Consider the following 17,532-nt stretch of genomic DNA (forward strand, 5'->3'; position numbering starts at 1 on the left):
CACTTTCTGCCATAAGGGTGGTGTCATCTGCATATCTGAGGTTATTGATATTTCTCCCGGCAATCTTGATTCCAGCTTGTGCTTCTTCCAGCGCAGCATTTCTCATGATATACTCTGCATATAAGTTAAATAAGCAGAGTAACAGTATACAGCCTTGACGTACTCCTTTTCCTATTTGGAATCAGTCTGTTGTTCAATGTCCAGTTCTAAGTTTTGCTTCCTGACCTGCATATAGGTTTCTCAAGAGGCAGGTCAGGTGGTCTGGTATTCCCATCTGTTTCAGAATTTTCCACAGTTTATAGAAGGATTGTGAAATAACATCTATAGTCCCTTCTAAAATTCTATGGTTTTATAAATGTATATTTTATGTGATGCTGGATCCTTGAATAGGAATGTAACCCCAATTATAGCGACTTTTCCAGGACTATCTTAGTGAAACTAGGGCCTGTCTATGTTGTTTTTCATTTGTGAGATATAATTCTATGTGTAAGATAGTTTTCTTGTTCAACTTTTATAATAAGTTCCTCTCCCCCATCCCCCATGTCATAGTTGAGATTTTGGTAGGATAGGTGCAGATATCTAGCCCAGAATTTGGTGTATGGGTTTAAAACTGAGGAGAAAAATCAGATTTGGAGTCATCAGTCCATGGGGTTGCGAAGAGTCAGACATGACTGAGCAACTAACGCTTTAACTTTTCATGTAGGTGATAAAAATTTGGAAGTAAATGAGATTAGTTAGGGGAAAGAACAGAAGGAGGGAGCAGACAGACAAGGATGGACTCCACATTCGAGGGGTGAAGGAAAATATGTAACTCTATAAGAAACAAATGAAAAAAAAAACAAAAAGAAGCAAATGGGATTGTGTGTCACTGTTAAGAAGAGAGAGTTTAAAAAATGAAAAATCGAGCCCCTCCCTCCCCAACACCACCAAAAAAAGCCTGTCATGTAGTGTTAGGGTGCACCTTTCAAGGAAGATAAGTCAGCCTTGAAGGTAAAGGGTGTCTACAGTTTAAACTAATGAGGGCATGCAGTTCTATGTATAGAAGTAAAACTGTTGTCAAAAATTCCATTTGTGTTTTGTTTTACAAAAAGATTTTTACAATCATGCTTAGTGTTGAAGAGGAATCCATTTACCGAGTTTGTTGCCTATACACAGAATGTTATGGCTGGTGAATAGAAAGCTGAGAAACATCTGGGTTCTGGTCTGTGCTCCATCCATTATTTTAACCGCACAAGCATTCAGTCATCTAACCGGGTGGGGGATCTGTAAGCAGATCGGTTATTGTCAGGTTGATAATTGCTATACCAGAGATGACAAAAAGTTCTTGGGCAAATGATTTACACCTTTGGGGACTCAGTTTCTTTGCCCGTAAAATAATAATAAATTATTATTTATAGTTGACGTAGCCCCCTTCACACAGTTTTACATTGTCATAATGTTATCGACTTCCAAAATATTTTTCTTTAAAAAGTGTAAGTGCATATATATGTTTGTATACATATCTGTGTACTTCAAATATATGTTTAAAAAATTCATTATATGGTACACTTGATTAAAGAAAAAAATCTGTCCATACACTGAAGCTGTCAAGCCCTCAGCTAATGAAGTGTATATATAGTAAGATAGACCATACTAAATGCTCTTGGTTAGTGAGTACTGTCTACTTTAATCCAGTGAGAGTTCTACCATCCTTTGAAGAGTTGAGCGTTTTTGAAACATGTTTGTTTTCTGAATTTTATTTTGCTTCCATTTTAAAAAGTAGGGAGTGGTTTTGACCTATAATGAGTGACAGAGGGATGCAAGTAAAGACTGTCTTGCCGGTTATGAAAATTTAAGTTTTATGAAGAGTGGTGGCTCAGATGCCTTCAAAGAAATGGTTGAGGAAAATGAAGGTAAAGAGTGCTGGGCATTTATGAACAGGTGACCACCAAGTTATCTTCCTGAAGCATGGACAGTCTCTCATTGTCAAAAGTGCCTGTTTTGTGTCCTTTGATATGGGGTGACTTTGTATTCAAGTCATTTATTAGCTTGTGTTATGTGCCCTGTACAGTGCTAGTTGCTGGAGTTACTTTGGTGAAAAAAAGAAAGATATAGGCCTCTTGAATGTTACGATTTGGTAGGAAAGATAGAGGTAAACAAGGGACACATAGGAGGTCAGTTTTGCCCGAGCACTGTACTGAGCCAGTATTCTAACCACCACTGGTTCTTGGCAAAAACCATGTAAACCACATTGTTTAGCTCAGCCTCTCCCTCCCTCTCAGTATTCCCACACTCTAAGGATAGGCATAGTTTAAGAAAAAATTTTTCAAATTTTGTAATTAAGTATCTGAATCTCTAGAAACATGTCAATAAGCATGTATGGTGCATGTGACTAGGAAAAAGGTTAACAATTTCAGGCTAGGGTAATAACATTCAAATCTGTATTTGCAAGCCAGACTGTGTTCTTGAATACAAACCCCGCACTTGAAAAAATTACTTGCTTTGTTTATTTAATCAGATTAAACAAACCTTTAATTACTTTTTGTTTATAGGTTCAGGGGCAGGTTCATCCAACTCTTGAGTCTAGTGATGATGCTCTTCAGTATGTTGAAGAATTAATTTTGCAACTATTAAATATGCTATGCCAAGCTCAACCCCGAAGTGCTTCAGATGTAGAGGTATGATCAATTTTGCCTTATATCTAATATGTGTGTTTATTGTAATGTCAATAAAGGGGGGAGATGTTTGCTTTTTAGTTCCACACAGCGTCTATATGGTATTTTTAAAATGATGACTAGATTACTTTCCACTTTGTATTGAGTGCTAGCTTGTATATGTTTTTGAATCAAACTATTCCATTATTTGCTTTTAATCTAAAGTCAACTTTTATTGACCTCTAAATACTACTTCTTGAGGCTAGAATGACAGATATACCTTTAAGAGTGGAATATATCCAAGTGTTTCTTTTTTCTTGTTATTTCTTAAAGTCAGCTATCATTTCAAAAGCATTTCAGCCAATCCTTTGATCTTCAGTGCTCTGTGTATTTTTAGATAGGAAGTGAACCCCTCCCCACCAATTGAAGGGAGGGAAACATCAAAATTCTAGGAAGGAAGATGTCACAAATATGACATGGCTCCTGTCTTTTTATGGCTTGTAGATTAATGGAGATACAGGCAGATGTATAGGCAATAACATAATGTGATGTCCTGTGAGTAAAGGGTATGTGGGAAACCATTAAAAAAAAAAAAGGCAAACTAATAATACAGACTTTGAGGCTTGAGTTTGGATTCTCAGAAGAGCCAGCTAAATTGAGTTCTTAAGGAATCAGATTTGAGAAGAGAAGAAAGAACGTTTGAAGTACCAACTATAGAAAATGGGAGACAGAGCTGGAAATATAAAAGGAGTTTTCTGGCAATGATGTAAGGTCATTTGACTTTGAAGATCTTGAATGTATAGTGTACAAATCTTTGCATTTCTGTGACATTTCTTTTGTGGTCCTTTTGTGGGCTCAAAAAAGACAGTTAAGTTGAATGGTGTTTCACCGTGGCTATACAATGACAGAACAGTAGGGCAAGAGGGTTGTGGAAATAAGTAATAGCAGTGCTTTACAACCCTTTTCAGGACACAACACACTAGAATGTAATAATGACTTTGTGGTACACAGTGGCTGGGGAGGAGGTATATCCCTGCTGTATTCTCCTGAGGCGGTTAGGGATTGATACATAGTTATATCCAATAGGAAGCTCAGCTGGAAAGAGCATCAGAGAATCAAATTGGATAAGGGAAAAGATGAAATTTAATAGCAGCTGATTTTTGAGTGCTTGCTATAGTATCATATTGCTCTAAACACTTCTGTGTTTATATTTCATTTAAAGTTTTTAATAAACCCATGAAGATGGTACTGTTTTTCCTGTATTAGATTATAAGGTCCAGAATATAAATTCTTATTCACTACCAGATCCCCAGTACCCAGAACAATGTCTGGCGCAGAGAAGGCACTCAGGAAATATAGGTTGAATGAATTAATGTGGAAACTGAAGCATAGAGAGGTTAAATAAGTTGCCCATGGTTATAGCTAGTAAGTAGTGAAGCCAAGACTAATCCAGAAAGTCTAAACTTTAGGGCATACATTCCAGTAAACTACTCTGTCAGTTAGGAGAGGGGCAGGTAGATTGGAAAAACATGGAGGGAACAGGGATTTCCCAATAAGATCAGAGAACTGATGACACTAGAATACCTGATGGAAATAGAATAGATTGGGATCAGAGACAAAGTTGTTAGAATTTAAGATTCGTAAGGGAACACAGTTCCAAAAGCAGGATGTCATAGGTTAACTGACCATAGGCGAGTGGGTCTCTCTCTGGCCTTTCTATCTTCATTCATTGATCTATATTTCTGTTTTTGTGGCAGTACCGTTACCTTTGGATGACTGTAACTATGTAACAAAAATTTTTTTTGTTCTAGTTCTGTGAAAAATTGCATTGGTAATTTGATAGGGATTGCATTGGGTTGTATGATCTTTTGACAGTATTGATTCTTCCAATCCAAGAACACAGAATATCTTTCCATCTGTTTGTATCCTCTTTGGTTTCTCTCGTCAGCATCTTACAGTTTTCAAAATAACAGGCCTTTTGCCTCCTTCAGTAGGTTTATTCCTAGGTATTTTATTCTTTCTGATGCAGTGATAAATGGGATTGTTTCCTTAATTGTTATTTCTGATCTTTTGTCGTTAGTATATAGAAATGCAACAGCTTTCTGTGTATTAATTTTGTACCCTGCAACTTTACCAAATTCATTGGTAAACTGCAGTAGTTTTCTGGTAGCATCTTTAGGATTTTCTGTGTATAGTATGATGTCATTGCCAAACAATGACAATACTTTTTTCCCAATTTGGATCCCTTTTATTTCTTTTTCCTTCATCTTAGACTTTTCTTTTTACCCTGTGAACTATATCCTTAAATTTTCAAAGTTGGCTTTCCTTTTCCTTTCATTTTTTTTCTTCAATTTTCTTTCGTTCCTAAAGAATCTTTGTAGTTTCTAAGAAGTTTGTCACTCACATTTAGACTTCCAAAGTGATTTCTCATTATTTTCTACCTTTCTAGGCAGAAAAAAAAATTCTCTTACACATTCTAAGCCTTTATTAATAGCACTTTAAAAGTGCCTCCAGGTCTGATTATTTGCACTCAAGCGCATGTATAGGAATTTTCATAGAGCCTAGAACGTTTGTATTGGAATTAATCTTCAAGATTATCTAGACACCTTCATCATGTGAAGGAAAAGACAGGTTCTGCTAATAAGAGACAGAGCTGAATTGTGAACCTAGTTCTTTATATTTTATTTTTCCCAAGGCCACTAAATATTAGTCAAAGTGGAGAGTCTCAATTTAAACCAAAACTGTTAATCTTGAAAGTGGCAGAGTAATAGACTTTAATTCATGGATCTTTTATTGACCATTTCTTCTTGGGCTTCTTTACCTTAAATTATATAAGATAATTGTAAAAAGAAATTTTATTTTGCTCTGGAATTATAATTAAATTTTCCACAACAAGAGATAAAGTATTTCTTTCATTCTGGCCTTTTTCGCAATCAAGGTATCTTTTTGACCCTATCAGTCTTTCCCGTAACCTTTGGTAATATTTCTCAAATAAACAGTCCAGTGATATACTAATAAATAAGTTAAAAATGTTTTCCTCATCAGTATTATTTTCCCTTTCTTGCCTTCTCTTTTATCATTCCTGACTTTCCTTCTCCTTCTTTCTCAAAACAGTAGATAAACTTGGAATTAGGTGGATAAAATTGAGATGAGAAGGGATTGTGGTTGCGTTTTCTTTCTCTTCTACCTCAACCCCTGCCTACTGTTTGCCTCTGTAATTCCACCAATGGTTTTTTTTTTTTTTTTTCAAAGATGTATGTTAAGTGTATTTAGAATTGGTAGGTTGAGTTCAGCTTCTGTTGAACTCAACCTACCAATTCTAAATACACTCTCTCTCGGTTATCACCCCTTATGCCCAAATAAATTTTTATAAATGAATAGGAAAAATCAGTGCATTGCCTATAGTAAAAGAAAGTTTTATTTTAAGAAACTTCGTTTCCATTTACTATGTATGTTATTTCAAGGGTGTGATGTAAAATGTATTAAAGAAAGAAAGTGAAGTCGCTTAGTCGTGTCCACCTCTTTGCGACCCAATGGACAATAGCTTGCACCAGGCTCCTCCGTCCATGGGATTTTCTAGGCAAGAGTACTGGAGTGGGTTGCCATTTCCTTTTCCAGTGTATTAAGAATTTATTATTTCTTACTATGCATTGAAGTTTGCCCACCCCCATGTCTGCCAGTGAGCTCTAGGGTTTGTAATCATGGTTATACCTCTACCTATTCAGTTAACCATGGGTTAAACCCATCAATATGAAATTTTTAATTGAGAATTATGGTAAAGTTAGTCCAGAATCTCTTAATCATAATTTTTGGATTAGCAAGTGTATAGTAGTGACTTGGAAAAAAGGGAAAGAATTCTTGTTTTGAACGTTCCTTTCCACCCTTTTCCCCATTCCTTTATTACTCCTTTTTCACTCGCCAAACTCCCCCAGTATTTTGGGCCTTTGTATTGCCTTTATTATATAGGTTATAGTATCCTGCTGCTGCTGCTGCTAAGTCGCTTCAGTCGTGTCCGACTCTGTGCGACCTCATGGACGGCAGCCCACCAGGCTCCCCTGTCCCTGGGATTCTCCAGGCAAGAACACTGGAGTGGGTTGCCATTTCCTAGCAAATAGCTTTTCAACTAGACATTTGAAAAAGTTTGTTAACTCCATTTTTAACTACAGTAATTTCTTTTATTAGAATTAAAATGATCGCTTCTTACATTTGACAGCTGACTTTGCCTTAGATGAAGAGAAAATTTATTAAACTTGAGTAGGTTAAACTATTCTCAATTCATAAATTTGTTCATAACGTGTCCTGGAATTACTGTGTCCTTTTTCCTACAGAATATCACATAGTGATCTTTTCAATAGCAATTGCTAGGACTTTCAATTTATATTTATTATAATTTTACCTAATAATTTTTACATATTACTGGCTAAATATAGAACAATTCAAAGTATGTGTTAAAATTATGTAATAGTGACCTCTACTGGTTGTAATTATGATATCCTGAAAGTGGATTTTAGGAACTTCAGAGGTTGAAAGTACCTTTTGTTTGAAATGAATTATATTAATTTACTAAAGTTGGGAAATTCAGTTTTTACATTAACATGAGTTCTTTAACTTTGAATGGAAATTCTAACCGAATGAGTGCTAGACATTAAAATGAAGTATCGCGATGAAAATTAATGACCTGTGGAAGATGGAAACTCTAATGATAAAACTACAGTGTATTAAAGTTGGCTGTTACTAATGTAAACCTTGATTTCCATGCTTTACAAATAGTTTTGAAATCTAGTACCTCTTTGCATGATGGATAAAGAAAAACAATTCTTGAAAGTTTCAAGTGCAAAATGGTATTTTAGATTATAATTGATGTTGAAAGAAAGGACAAATGAAAATTGAATTTAGATATTTGCTTTTTGAACTTAGATCTTGTTCCTTGAAATTTTATGTAATAATGTTTGAAATAGCTTCTGCTCATTCTTATTATCAGCTTTATCATGGTGAAGTAGAAATTCAGAATATGATTTCCCCCAGTTAATAGAAGGAGCGTTTAGACTCTTAATTGCCTAACTAAGAAACTAGTACTTTGGCAGTTATAGTTGTCTCTTAGTTTAGGTGTGTTTGTAGTATAAATTATACCACATGTGAAACACCTGCTTTTGGTATTCTTTGATTTTTAAAAGTAAATTATAAGTGAAGAACACTATTTAATATATTTGTTGCTTAGTTTTTATTTTCCTATTTTCCAAGGAACGTGTTCAAAAAAGTTTCCCTCATCCAATTGATAAGTGGGCAATAGCTGATGCCCAATCGGCTATTGAAAAGAGGAAGCGAAGAAACCCTTTATCTCTCCCAGTAGAAAAAATCCATCCTTTGTTAAAGGTAAAGCTGAAATACTACCTTCTTGCCTCTTAAAAGCAAAATAAAACCCATGATTTTCAAGCACATATTTTATGGATAATAGACTCAACTGAAGAGTGACATTCTCTCATTTTAGTTTTTCCAGGAGTTTATGTCATTGGGAGGGATGATATAATAGGAAAGTATATGTTCAGCAACATGATTTAAAGTAGTTTCATACTCACAGTAATCATCAAATTGAAAGGACTAAGAAAGTTTTAATTGTGAATTTTGTTGATCTCAGATGTTACCAGAACCTCAAAGAGTTTGCAAAACTCCTTTTTCTATTGGCTAGACATACTTGTCCCTATAAATCCTTCAGATTTTAATCCTTCACATCATTAGAAGTGTAGGGACCTCTGTGAGATTTCCATTGGGCCATGTGTCATCTTTGAACAAAAATTCCGTAAAGATCACCTATACTATCTAGTCTTGCCGTGCTTAGTCGCTCAGTCATGTCCAACTCTTTGCAACCCCATGGACTGTACTGTAGCCCGCCAGGCTCCTCTGTCCATAGGGATTCTCCCAGCAGGAATATTGGAGTGGGTTGCCATGCCCTCCTCCAGAGGATCTTCCCAACCCAGGGATCGAACTCAGGTCTCCCACATTGCAGGCAGATTCTTTACCGTCTGTGCCACCAGGGAAGCCCAAAACTACTGGAGTGGGTAGCCAATCCCTTCTCCAGGGCATCTTCCTGACCCAGGAATCAAACTGGGGTCTCCTGCATTACAGGCGGATTTTAACCTGCTGAGCTACCAGGGAAGCCCTACTATCTAGTCTTACTTGTCATTTATATTAGTCTAGTCAGTCAGTTGAATCTCTCCAGAACTAATAGAAAAAATAACTGCTGGAAACTTTAATAATGTTATTATTTGTATTTTATTTAATGACATTATTGATTAGCTCTCACATAAAAAATATGGGTATTAGAATAATTAAAACCTTAATAATACTTCTGATGTCAGTAATTTTTTACTATAATATAAGCAAAATGCTAATACTTTTATATATCATGTCTAAGTTTTATTATTCAACAGAGTTAATTATTATCATCCCCACTTTGTAGATGAGGTAACGGAGCAGAAAGTGGTTAAGTAACTTTTTGTCCAAGTTCACAGGACTCTAAGTGATAGTGTTAGGAAATTCAAGTCTGGCTGGACACTTGTATGATTAAGACTATGAAAAAGTTATGTTTTGTCCTTTATTGTCTGAACAGAAATATCTGCCTGTATCTTACCATCCGGTCTGAGGATGTTAAGTGCAACTTACAAAAAATTACTAAGTGGTTGTTGCACTTTATGATTCTCTTACAGTTGATTTATAATGTTATATTAGTGTCAGGTGAACAACATAGTCAGTTTTATATGTTGTACTCCATTTAAGGTTATTATAAAATACATAAACTTATTTTGAAGTTTTTCTCTAAACTGGATTGTTTAGAAAATAGAATCTATTTTTCTATGCGAATTGATCAGGCCCACAAAAGCCCATACTCTTCAAAACTGGATAGTGGTACTATTTAATGTGCCCTTAATAACCAATGTTGTCTAGCAGGACACATTAGGAATTTTTTTTCCATAGAAACAAATTAGATACCAGGAATGTACCACTAGGTTTTTAGGAAGTCCAGTTTCCTTTGGAAGAGAAGGATAGAGGTATAAGGATAGTAGATATTCCCAGATACCAATTAAAGGAAAAGAAACTTGTCATTATTAATTCCGGGTATTCTGAATTAGATAACAATGAGCATTTTCCCCTTCCACAGACTTGGGCTTCCCTTCCTAGTTGAGGGATTATCTCTGTAGTTATCTGTACTTCTTAAGTATTTTGCATGATCATAGATAATTTTGCCTTACCTTTTCTTACCTTACATTTTCAAATAGCAATATGTGTATTATTCATAGATGTGCCACTTTATAATTAAATGTTGTTGAAAATCACAGGCCTTGGTAAAAGTTACGCTAAACTGTATACATTTTTTTAAAATCAGTTTGTCAAATCTACAGTAAATAATTTTAAACATTCTTTTCTTTTAATTTTTCAGGAGGTCCTAGGTTATAAAATTGACCACCAGGTTTCTGTTTACATAGTAGCAGTATTAGAATACATTTCCGCAGACATTTTGAAGCTGGTGGGGAATTATGTGCGAAATATACGGCATTATGAAATTACAAAACAAGATATTAAAGTGGCAATGTGTGCTGATAAGGTAAGATACTGATCTATATGTTCTATTCTTATATTTTTATTTCTGACTTAAATGGGTGCTAACATACTGCTCAGACAGAATAAAATTGTATATTGTCTGTTAGGTTATACTTTTAGTAATCTAATAGCCAAAACTCCAGATATCACTTTATCTAAATGAAGTTTATATATAGAGTCCTAAAATGTGTTTAAATATGTCATATAGCTTTTCTCTTCTATAGCTGCATGTAGGGTTAATAACAGTAATTCATCTCTTATTAGTGAACTTCTTAAGTTTTTATTTGGATTGGAAGAACTAGAAGATTATGGATTTATTTGAAAACAATTTTTGAAAATGTACAAATACTAAACTCTTGATAATTGTATTTCAGTGCCTAACTTTCTTTAGATACTGCTAGTATGGTTTTACTATGATAAGGTTAAGAGCAAACATTTATTGAAAGTTGAGCATGTATGTGACTTATCTCATTTGGTCCCTAAGATATCCCTCTACAGTAGATATTCTTATCTACATTTTATAAAAGGGAAACTGAAGTTCACAGAGATAAAGAAACTGGTTCAGAATTTTCTGAGACGTTTCAAAGCCTAGACTTGAACTCCAGATCTAAGTCATTGGACTACACTACCTCAGGATTTTTATTTAATAAATATGATCTTTCAGAAAAGAAAATATTTTTTAATAAAGTATTTCATCCCCTTTTTTCTGTTATTGATTTGAAATAGTCTTTTTGATTACCTAATCCAGCTAAATATATTTTAGTGTTTATTGTTCTTTCAGAATGTGAAAATCACCAGACCTGAAGGATTTCAAATTTTTTATTTTTTAATGAATAAGTATTTTAAAAGAGTAAATGAATATAAAATATTTGATACTTTTAAATGAACTGATAAAATATTTCTGAGTATGTATGTAGCTCACAGAGAAGAGATGCAAGAGATGTATAAAATAAGGCTGTAGATTTGATGAAAGGGTACTTATATTTGTGAAACAAGCATAAAGTGATACAAGGTAAAATCTTATTTTATTGTTATAGGGATAGAAGTTCACAGGAGGGAAAAGATGAGGTTTAGCAAGAGGAGGAGGAGGAGGAGTAGCAGACTTCTTGGGGGAGAAAAACGGGACTTACTTTGATCAATCACCAAGAAACCTGGGAGTTATTCAAATATGAGTTATGTGAGGCCCTAGAATGAAATGGTGATGCCAAGGGCTTGAAACAGAGGAAACTAAGAGAAAAATTCAAGACAAGATTTGGAAACAAACGAGAAGTAGTAGATTAACAAGAGAGACAGACAGATAGATACCAGTATTGGCAGAGAACTTAGAGAAGGCAGTTTGTGATACCAGATGTAAAATTTTGTCTTAGAGAAGCTGTAGAGGTAGCAGTAGCATTATATCCAAGAAGAGGCTATTGTGTGTCTGTTTATTGTCATTTAAGAACTCTGTTCAAATAACAGATTTTGTTTAACTTCAAATTTGACTGTAGATTCATATTTTATTATAGTGTTTTATATCTCTGACTATGCAGGTATTGATGGATATGTTTCATCAAGATGTGGAAGATATAAATATATTATCTTTAACTGATGAAGAGCCTTCCACCTCAGGAGAGCAGACTTACTACGATTTGGTAAAAGCATTTATGGCAGAAATTCGACAATACATAAGGGAGCTTAATTTAATTATAAAAGTTTTTAGAGAGCCCTTTGTCTCCAATTCAAAATTGTTTTCAGCTAATGTAAGTATCATTGTGTGAATGTATATCATTGCATGTGTTGTTAATTTTACATGACCACTCAAATTGCATTTGTATAGTTCATGACTGCTAGTTTGTCCATTTTTTAAAACGGTGCAGGGTTTAATTTATCATGACTGTGATCACAAATGAAGTTGCTACAACAGTTTTAATTAATTTTTTAATTTCGAGGAAAATTGCTTTACAATGTTACTTTGGTTTTTGCCGCACAACAATACAAATCAGCCATAATTATACGTATATCTGCTCCGTTGAGCCTCTCTCCCCTCCCCCTGCTACAGCAGTTTTGATAAATTAAACACCAGGAATTAAAAGACAAAATCTAAGCTAGACTGATTATGTAAGTATAAATGAATTCACAGAATCTTCCGTGAATTCCAGAGAATAAAGCCTCTTGTTTAGGTGGAAGATTTCTGTGTTTAATTTGACTCATTTGCATCATTGAACCAACACTGCATCAGTGCTGCCTGTATTGTTAGATGCCTTACTTGGCAATGGAGATTCAAAGATAAATCAAAAACTATTTTCTTTTCTCAAGTACAATCTAGTCAAGACAGAGATGTCAACTCTAAACTGCAATGCAGTACTAATCACCATAACAGAAGTCTGTGCTAATGTGCTACGTGCTGATCACCGTAACAGAAGTATGACAGCAGTGTTTTGGGGAGCACAAAGGAAGGAGCCAATAACTGAAAATTGTATTCAGAATATATAGAGAACTTCAGCAATTCAGTAATAAGAAAAACAGCTTGATACTTTTAAATGGGCAAAAAATTGAACACTTTATAAAAGAAGATACAACAGTGATCAGAAAGCATGTCAAAGGATGACCAACATCAGTAGTCATGGTGTTAATCATTTAGTCGTGTCCGACCCTTTGTGACCCCATGGACTCTAGCCTGCCAGGCTCTTCTGTCCATGGGATTTCCCAAGCACGAATACTGGAGAGGGTTGCCATTCCCTTCTCCAGGGGATCTTCCTGACCCAGGGATCCCCGGTTTCTTGCATTGCAGGTGATTCTTTACCATCTGAGCCAAATCCCCACACATGTTAATAGTCATACGGAAAATGCAAATTAAGAGCATTATGAGACACTACTGGATACTCATTAGAAAAGCTAGAATTAAAAAGACTGACAATACTGGATGTTGGAAAGAATGTGGAGCAACTGCTTTTGGGAATGTAAAATTCCCACATTACCTGTGAGAATGTAATCTGGTATAAATACTTAGGAAAATAATTTGGTAATTTCATATAACATTAACCATAAATTAGCCATACTACCTAGCAATTCCACTACAAAATCACACTTGGGCAAAACATCCCAAAACATTCAAAGTTCAAAATAGACCAGTGGATTTTAATTTAACACTACAAAGTTTATATAGTTTCAGATTCTACCTTGCAACAAACCTTTAAGAAGCTACATATTGACTTGTGTAATACTGTAAAAAGATAATCACTCCATATATATGCAATGTCCAGAATAGGCAAATCCATAGAGATAGAAAGTGAGATCAGTAGTTGCCAGAGACTAGGAGTGGGTGTGCAGGGGAAGAATGGAGAGTGCTACTGGTGGATACAGTTTTTAGGGGGGATGATGATTTTCTAGAATTTGATGGTAGTAATGATTGAAGAAAACCATTGAATAGTATATTTTAAGAGTGAATTTTATGATATATAACTTATATCTCCATAAAAATAACTATTCAGGAAAAGGAAAAAGTATCCACAATTATTTGAATAGACTGTTAAAATAGTCCTCTCTTTTCCAACTTCATGTCTTTTAAAGCTAGATTTTCCTCATATGCTTTAATCAAAGCAATGTATCACAACAGATAGAGTGTAGAAATATATCTATGAAAAGCCAGCTATCTTCAGTTAAGCTAGGTATTAGAGATTGTGTTAGAAAATGTAAAGCAGTCCCATTCTCCTCACAAAGATTTTTGGTTGTTTTAAGAGAACCTAGCTACTTTTCATAAAAGTGCTATTTATTGTTATTTTTAAATGAATTAAATTTATAATTTTCTTGGTTTGAATGTCTAATATGGTAAGTGTAGTAAAGGCAATAGTAAATAATTTCTAATATAGTAAGCAAATAGAGTTTTCAGTAATTTTTAAGAGTATAAAGGAGTCTTGAGACCAAAAAGTTTGAGAACCAGTGACCTAGAGCAATGTACCTATAAATTGTGTTTCATTGCAAAAGGAATTCTTTGTCTTTTACTTGTACATGTAAAGTTGTTAAAATTTTTCACTATATCTGCCATTTTAAATTTCATGATTATAAAATGACTTATTGGTTAAAAATAAGTTTTTTATTATACAACCTAATTGAATTAATATGTTTTTCTTTCCAACAGGATGTAGAAAATATATTTAGTCGTATAGTGGATATACATGAACTTAGTGTAAAATTACTGGGCCATATAGAAGATACTGTGGAAATGACAGATGAAGGCAGTCCCCATCCATTAGTAGGAAGCTGCTTTGAAGACTTAGCAGAGGTAAGTACTTTAATTATACACCAGGAAATTCTGCCTCTGGAAGGCCTAAATACAGTTCAAAGGCCTAGATTTGATTCCAGCACATTGAAATAAAAATTGGAATATGAATTCTTATTTCCAGCTAGCATAGACATTAACTGCTGGCTGCTCAGTTGTATTGCCCCTTCCTCAAAGGGTCACTGTCAGCATTTGGTTCTGTTATTTCATAAAACTTAGGAAAAAAGTAGTCTCTCACCCATTATAAAAACAAGCATATCCCAAAGCTGCTTTCAGATCCCACAGCTCGCACTTAATTGGCCATCTTATCAATGAAGAGGCCACAGAACTTGGACCTGAGGTCAGGCTACTTACGTTCAGTCTAAACTCTTCTACTTATTAGTTGTATGTAACCATGGGCAATTTACGTCACATCTCTAAACCTCCCTATCTATATTTGTAAAATAAGGATAATAATAGGACTCAGGATTTTGTGAAAGTTAAATAACCTACCTGAAATATTTATCTAGCCACCTTCATACAGCTACTTAATACATGGTAACTGTGCATTATTATTTAGAAAAAGAAAATGAAGTCCAGGACCTAGTGGCATGGTGATAGAAAGAATCTGCCTGCCACTGCAGGAGACACAGGTTCAGTCCCTAGGTAGGGAAGATACTCTGGAGAAGGGAATGGCAATCCACTCCACTATTCCTGCCTGGGAACTCCCATGGACAGAGGAACCTATTGGGCTACAGTGTATGTGGTCGCAAAAGAGTCAGACATGACTTAGCATGTCTGCTTAGCATTTCCTATTTAGAATAGGAAAATCAAGTCTAAGGCTTAGATGATGATCATAGGGGTAGAAAAATGGTAACTTTCTTGATATTTCACCTGCTAAAATACGCAAGTTAGCCCTAATAAGTTAGCATTGATTGTCATTCTGAAATTTCTCGCTCTTGCTTTGTTCTCATTCTAAAATCAACTTTATCTTTTATTATAACTCAGGGTTGAGTTTATAAAACAAATTAAGACTTTCAGACAAAATAATATGCTGAGTTTAAGCTTCACTATAGCCCCCTCAGTGTTGGTCTAAACACATAAAAGTCATAAAGTATAAAAAGAAAAAAGGAATATACATAACTAGACTCAAAAACGAGGATGTTCTTCAGCCAGAGGGAAAGTTGTACTCAGAGGAAAGTCAAGGAATACAAGAACTAATGATGGGAAACATAGTAGTAAATTTTATAAGCTATTGTGTGATTTTAAAACCAAATTGCTTTTTTTTTGTTTTTTAACTTGAAGAGTGAACTAAACTTCTCAGTGCATAATACAGGCCTACCTTCAGAAGATATGAAAAAGTAAACAACTTTGAAAATGAAAACCCATGGAAGTGAAAGTCGCTTAGCCGTGTCCAACTCTGCGACCCCATGGACTGTAGCCCGCCAGGCTCCTCTGTCCATGGAATTCTCCAGGCAAGAATACTGGAGTAGGTAGCTGTTCCCTTCTCCATGGGATTTTCCCAACCCAGGGGTTGAACCGAGGTCTCCTGCATTGCAGGTGTATTCTTTACCATCTGAGCCACCAGGGAAGCTCAAGAATACTGGAGTGGGTGGTCTATCCCTTCAGGGGATCTTCCAGACTCAGGAATCAAACCTGAGTCTCTGGCATTACAGGTGGATTCTTTACCAGCTAAGCTATCAGGGAAAACCTGGTACCAGGGAAAGAGAATGTAAAGTTTAAACAATTTTAAACTCTCTTTAAAATTTAGAAAAAATTTATAAGTAATAGCAAGCTGTATTTGATTTTTAAAACATTTAGGAAAATCACCAAATAATAGAAGTACTACCTATAACAGTGCACAAAAACTATAGAAACAATTTTTAATCATTTCTGTGATAATAGGAAAAAATAATGAAGCAAAGAAAGCAGTGATAATGAAAACAAAATACAATCATCCTTCAGTATTCATGGGGGATTGGTTTCAGGAATCCCCTTTCCAATATCAAAATCTGTGGGTGCTCAAGTAACTTCATATAAAATGGTATAGAACAGTTAGCCTTCTGTATCAGCAGATGTGGAAGACAGATACAGAGGGCGGACTGTATAGTATGATACAAATCCAACTACGTTACGCTGCTACATTAGTAACTCAGTATGCGCAAACTGCTGAAACGTGCCTATTTAAAGAAAGTACTTAGTTTTCTTTAAGTCTGTTTTATGCAGCTTATAAGTGAAAGTGAAAGTCCCTCAAGTCATGTCTGACTCTGTGACCCTATGGACTATATAGTCCATGGAATTCTCCAAGCCAGAATACTGGAGTGGATAGCCCCCTAGAGATCCAAGCCAAGTCTCCCGTATTGCAGGTGGATTCTTTACCATCTGAGCTACCAGGGAAGCCCAAGAAGACTGGAGTCGGTAGCCTGTCCCTTCTCTAGTGGATCTTCCCAACCCAGGAATCAAACCAGGGTCTCCTGCAGTGCAGGCGGATTCTTTAGCAGCTGAGCTACCAGGGAAGCCCTTGTAAGACATATATCCAAAACAGAGACACAGAAATACTAGGTTGGTGCAAATGTTAATTGCTGTTTTGGACCATGAATTTTAAATCATTATAACTAGGCTCAGGCATATCTTTGTTAACTAAAATAGGAACCATTACAATGAGCACATTTTTGCCAATGAGAAACAAGTTTGTATATTCCTGTAGCTAAAAATCCATGCCTCAGGATTCGATGAACTCTTGAAAAGCATTTTTTGTCTCCTGCTAATTGTAGAAGTATATTTTCCCTGCAAAAGTTGTCAAGCTGCTTGAAGAAGTGGTAGTTGGTTGGCAAGAGGTCAGGGGAATATGGTAGACGAGTCTTAAAACCACAAGGTATTCAGAAGTAAGCCCAATAAACATATGCAAGATTTTTGTTAAGGAAATATTAAAATAGATTCATAAGGAAGATCAAAAATAGAGACATAAAAGGCAACTCAGTTTTAGGATTATATACGTATATTAAAACTGGGAAAGAATAATATAAGAAAAATATGAACCTCTTTATAATCAAAAACACTGTGTCC

General features: G+C 35.1%; 1 protein-coding gene across 2 annotated transcripts in view; it reads left to right on the top strand.

The window, feature by feature from the left end:
• Positions 1-17,532, top strand: part of SOS1 (SOS Ras/Rac guanine nucleotide exchange factor 1) — a 129,568-nt gene that overhangs the window by 48,925 nt on the left and 63,111 nt on the right. For both annotated transcript variants that reach the window (XM_069583495.2, XM_069583496.2), the window contains exons 2-6: positions 2,532-2,657; positions 7,875-8,006; positions 10,069-10,233; positions 11,759-11,968; positions 14,347-14,490. In XM_069583495.2, the coding sequence (XP_069439596.1) occupies positions 2,532-2,657; positions 7,875-8,006; positions 10,069-10,233; positions 11,759-11,968; positions 14,347-14,490 (777 nt within the window). The remainder of the gene's footprint in view (positions 1-2,531; positions 2,658-7,874; positions 8,007-10,068; positions 10,234-11,758; positions 11,969-14,346; positions 14,491-17,532) is intronic.

Source organism: Ovis canadensis, chromosome 3 (assembly GCF_042477335.2).
Source record: "Ovis canadensis isolate MfBH-ARS-UI-01 breed Bighorn chromosome 3, ARS-UI_OviCan_v2, whole genome shotgun sequence".
Lineage (NCBI taxonomy): Eukaryota > Metazoa > Chordata > Mammalia > Artiodactyla > Bovidae > Ovis > Ovis canadensis.